The sequence below is a fragment of the Monopterus albus genome, unplaced genomic scaffold (assembly GCF_001952655.1).
Source record: "Monopterus albus unplaced genomic scaffold, M_albus_1.0 scaffold142.1, whole genome shotgun sequence".
NCBI classification, from domain to species: Eukaryota; Metazoa; Chordata; class Actinopteri; order Synbranchiformes; family Synbranchidae; genus Monopterus; species Monopterus albus.
The window spans coordinates 633,409-638,657 of record NW_018128022.1 but is presented as its reverse complement, the minus strand read 5'-3'; the positions used below and the strand labels follow the sequence as shown (position 1 = coordinate 638,657).

General features: G+C 42.8%; 1 protein-coding gene across 1 annotated transcript in view; it reads right to left on the bottom strand.

Moving 5' to 3' along the window:
• The window catches only part of mfsd4b (major facilitator superfamily domain containing 4B), a 7,901-nt gene extending 4,813 nt beyond the window's left edge, over positions 1-3,088 (bottom strand). Inside the window, exons 1-3 of the mRNA XM_020614097.1 lie at positions 2,466-3,088; positions 1,388-1,556; positions 1,115-1,231 (exon numbers count right to left, since the gene is read on the bottom strand). Of these exons, the coding sequence (XP_020469753.1) occupies positions 1,115-1,231; positions 1,388-1,556; positions 2,466-2,741 (562 nt within the window). The 5' untranslated portion in view covers positions 2,742-3,088. The remainder of the gene's footprint in view (positions 1-1,114; positions 1,232-1,387; positions 1,557-2,465) is intronic.
• Positions 3,089-5,249: the final 2,161 nt, after the last annotated feature.

Here is a 5,249-nt window from a genome sequence, read left to right as displayed (position 1 = left end):
GGTCGAGGCAGAAGGCCGCCCACCAAGAGCCGGGGTCTGTCGGAGGTTTCTTCTGTTAAAGGGAGTTTTTCCTCCCCACTGTCGCCAAGTGCTTGCTCAAGGGGGATTTGTTGGGTTTTCCCTATGTAATAATATTGATAACAGTAAGGTCTAGACCTTACTTTGTAAAGTGTCCTGAGATGACTTTTGTTGTGATTTGGCGCTATACAAATAAAATTTGATTTGATTTTATTTGAAGTGTGCTGGACAAAAATAGTTTTCATGTAAGATCATCATCAGATTACACTCCAGCAGGGGGGAAAAAATATACATGAAATGTAAAAAATATGAGGGTTCTTTGGGAGACATGTCTCAAATTGTGTGTTTTCTCAGTTAGTCAGAACTCAGCTAACACTAGCTTTGGACTGGAGGCTGTCTTTTGTTCAGCTCATCATAATCAGGCATCCATAGTTAGAAAACAGGACAAGAAGGCCAAAGAGCAGTAAGAAGTGGTTTATGGGGCAAGTTTGTTCTGCTTTTTCTGAATAAAAAAAAGCCATGATCAGGGCCACTCTCTCCTCCTCTCTTGTGCACTTTCACAGTTAGTACTGTGGCCAAAGGTCATTGTTTTGCTGCATGTTCAAATTGTAACAGCCGCATAGCTCAATGATGTGAGCCCTCTGCTTTTCTTTTTTAAATTGTAGTGTGGAAATTCACAACACATTCGCTACAGAAGGATACAGCCTCGAGTTGATAATACACAGTCGACACAGACTGCAAACCAGGGAGATATTAAACCCACCCTGCAAATTATGGCAAACAGTAAACCTATGCAACTGTAGCTGTTGCACATGCCAGTGTGCCAGACCCTGGAACTAGCTCACCTGAATGGAATGCAGTGTTTTTTATTATTAGAAATTATACCTGGGCTTTTCCTACTATGACATGCCAAAACCTCTGTTATAAAAATGCTCAACATAAAAACAAAGTGCAGTGTAGCCAACAGGAAAGAGCCACAGTTAAACAAGTTCCATGTCAAACATTAAACAGGCTAAAACTGAACCATTAGCTAAAGGTTTTCACACCAGGTAAGTGAAGCTTGTGCTATTTGCTCATGTATTAAGTGTTGTTTTACCTGTATCCAGAATGCCCATAGAAATCCCAATGCTAGAGATGAACCCAGTGAGGAGCAGAGCCTGCCCACAGAAAGGGATAGCACACATTCCAAATGCTGTCACCAGCATAGAAAAACCTGGAAAGAGAGAGAATCAGAGAAAAAGTCAATTTCAGTAGAAAAGGTGGGAAGAGTCAGAAGATCTGTGATGAAAACCCAGCGGATGTTGAACCTGTTGAGCCTAGCAGAGAGACTTTCAGCATCTATAACAAATACATCTGAAGGAAAGGTTACCTAGCAGGAGATGAGGATTCACGCAGTCAAAGAGAATGCCACCTATTAGGGATCCTCCGATGTAGCCCGCAGAGCGGCCCACAAAGATGTAGGAGATGTTGCTGATGTTTTTCTTCACATTCTCAGCCAGGTCACCAAACGTGGGGCCAAGAACTGAGATACACATACCCTAGAAAAATAAACAAGAAAATGGCAACAAAGGTTACAACAAGAGTCTCAGTCAGTGACTGGTTCTCACCAGCTTTATCCACAAAGCATCTACCCTTTGAAATTCTTGTGTCACCAATCTGTGCAGCTTGGCACATTTAAGGACTTATTTATCTATATTACACTGATTTTGGAGTCTTTCCCTCCCTTGTCTTAATGAGTACCTGAGTATGCAAGTGTCAGTATTACCGAAGGCAACAAGTTACTGTAAATTCACACATTACTGCCTATTAAAGCCTAAACTGAAGCTACTATTTACAAAGAAAGTGCCATCTCTGTGTCTTCTGTGATAAGTTTCTCATATAATCACAGAAGGTCGGCGCATAAGAGAAAATCCACAAGGAAGCACTGAGGCACATGCAATATCTGACTTTTATTGTTTAGATTTTATACTAAAGAATGTACAGTGGCCAGAGAAAGTATGTCAACCTTTTGGAATTTCATGGTTTTCTGCATTAATTTGTCATAAAATGTGATCATATCAGAAATACTGAGAGTTACAGGAACCATGCAAATCAAATTACACTGCATACTTTTGCTAATTTGCTTGCCTAAACACTAGCAGCTATAAGCAACATGCCCCAAACCTGTCCAAATAACTGAGATAAATTAATTTTCACGCAGTTTGTGCCAGGAAAGAATATGATAACTATATCTCATAACGTTATATTTTCTTGATTTACCGGTTTATATGATAATTCCATTAGAACATAGAGGTGTTTGTCATGCTAACCTATAACATAACATTAGAATGGCCCACGGTTTATCTAACAAACATTACACTTATGCTAACTAGTCAGCTATAAAACCACACAGTTAGCGTTAGCTAACGCTGCCATCCCCTCAATAGCGAAAATCCCACATTTTTTACCAAGCCCAGGAAAGATGCGCAGAGCGCGAGCGTGACCATCCAGCGACCGCACGTTCCATGTCTGTGTCTTCCTCCGCCGACTACCTCCACCTGGTTGTCACATACTGGTTTCGTCGTCCTCTTGACCGCTTTCAGTGCACTCTTTAGCCCTCGCCCGGTATCCTTCCTCTTGTCAAACAGGGTGTCCTCCTCCTGGTCGTCCTTGTCGTAGTTGCCCTCCATGCTGGCGAATCGAACGTGCTTCTTTTTCACGAAGGCGTCTCGTACGGCGGACATTCCTGTCAGACTATCATAGACACAGCTGACGGCGAAGGTGCGCTGTCACAGTGCCGTACACGGGACAAGGCAAGTAAACGGCGGCTGGCACCTGATATCGGTTTAATCGATGTCTTCCTGTTTTGGCGCTTTCTTTGGCTAATGCGTTACAATAGAGTGTCTCATATTTAAAACAGCTGAACGGATCAGAGAACGACAGTGGACGACCACTGACTGTGGTATCCTTCCATATGTCAACAGCTTACGTATGGCTGCCGGTTGTTTACAAAGATCGTATATTCAGAACAAGATGACACTAACTCATTGCTAAGTCAACGCCTTCCAAATGAGACGGGAGAGCAGGACCACATTCAAAACCAGTTTTGTTCATAAAACTGTCAAATAAACGACAGCAGGTATATTTTGCTTTTTGGTGGCCAGCTTTTTGCATCTTCTCCAAATAACGAGTAGTCTTTTCATTTCCCCCGCCCCCTGCATTCAAGAGATAAAATCAATTAAAAGTCACTCACTAACGTTACATATCGAACCATTAACTAATTCTGAACTGAGGGTAATTTCGATCCAAATTTCCATAGCCTTTCCATGGTTAACGCCACTTGACGTTGTTAGTATTTTAAACACAGAGCACAGTGAAACCTCTTCCATTTTTCTCCTCTCTGGTCCAGCTACGCGTTAAAAATGATCCAGTGCTACAGGAAGTATTCAATATGGTAAGTTTCACTAATGGATGTATCCTAAGACATGGCCGTGACAAAACTCGCAGTCAAGACGGACAGTTTAGGAGCTTTTCACCAGGAACACAGGACACGGTACAGCTGATACTGAATACAGCAGTTTGGCGTAAGACTTTATTTGTCATCTGTGTAGCATTTGTTTCTGTCCTCTAATGTAGTGGTCCCCAACCTTTTTATCACTGCGGACCGGTCAACGCTTGACAATTTTACTGCGGCCCGGGGGGAGGGGGGGGTACGTAGATTGTTTATATTGTAAATATAATAATAAATGTAAATTCACTGTGTACTTGTATGCAACTTTATTAACAGCTTCCTCGTAACATTGCGCCACCAACATAACATGAGTATAACATCAAAGTCTCAGTTTTCAGTGCTGTGGTGGCGATCTCAGGGTATTCTGTCATGACTTTAATCCAGAACACCGACAGAGTTGTTGTCTCGAACATACTTTTAAGGCCGCCGTCATTTGCGATCTCCAGCAGTTGATCTTCTTCTTGCACAGACCTGCTGGATTCACCTGGTTTGTTGACAAATGGGTTGCGGATCCATTCCTTAGCAGTTCGTGGGTCCTTTGTGGTTGGGAAGTAGCGCTCGAACTCTTTTAAAAGCAAAGACAGGTGATCGTGCACCAGCTGGGAGAATGAAGGCTCAGGCTCAGTCTCACCCAAAATCCCCACTAATGTTTGAAACATGTCCAAAATGCCTCTGTTGACGCGTCGTCCCCACAAATCCAGTTTGGCTTTAAATGCAGCTACTTTATCTGCCAACTTGAAGACAGTTGTCATTTCCCCCTGAAGTGACAGATTGAGTTCATTGAGCAGGCTGAATATGTCGCACAAGTAAGCCAGTTTTGGCGCTCAAGTGACCGAGATGTAACCGAGAGAATGCGGTCATTTTTCAAAATAAAAGATCGTTCAGACTCAGATAATAAATAAAACGGAAATAATTAATCATTTCTTGTACGGCCCGGTACCAATTGATCCACGGACCGGTACCGGTCCGCGGCCCGGGGGTTGGGGACCACTGCTCTAATGTACATACCAGTTGCCCTGTCTGACAAAAATAAAATACGTAAAATTGTGTGTGTACTGTGCCCAGTACAGGAAGTCCCAGATGCACCCTCATCCTGTTAGATCTGGGGGGGTACTGTACAAAAGTAGAATTAAGAAATCCAAGATAACAAGACACAGCGAAGCTTGACTCAGTCTGCTAAGTGCATCCTGGCTTCGTTTTATGAAAGTGGAAGAGATGCGACTAGGCCAAGATGGGTCTAAGTAATTAGGATAAATGCGCGTTCACGGCTTTCTTCAACATTTGGCTATACTGGCACGTCACCGAGATGCTGCATGTGAAGTAGTGTAGTTAAAATGAACGGACTCCATGAGCAGCACTGGGTTGGTTGGATTTTCAAGCACACCCTTCGAAGACATGTGCAGCACATTTCCCACTCGTGGACGCGTATGGGGGATAAAAGCAGAAAATCTGTAAAAATTGGAAACATGGCCACTGTAATAAAACAGCGAGAACCAACGTGGCAGGTGGTAGCGGACTGACTGAATGTGTGAAGTTGCCTAAAATATACATTTTGTAGCCACTGTTCTTAACTAAAACCATATGTTACTCAGGAAATAGGCCATGAAGGTTAATAACAATCACTAATCCACAGCCTAAATGCATAAATATGGGTCATTCTACAAACGGTGCAGTCTGGGTGATTATGTAGCATATTCCCTCCTACAGACCTGAAACTTCTTGTAATCTAACTTCTGAACTT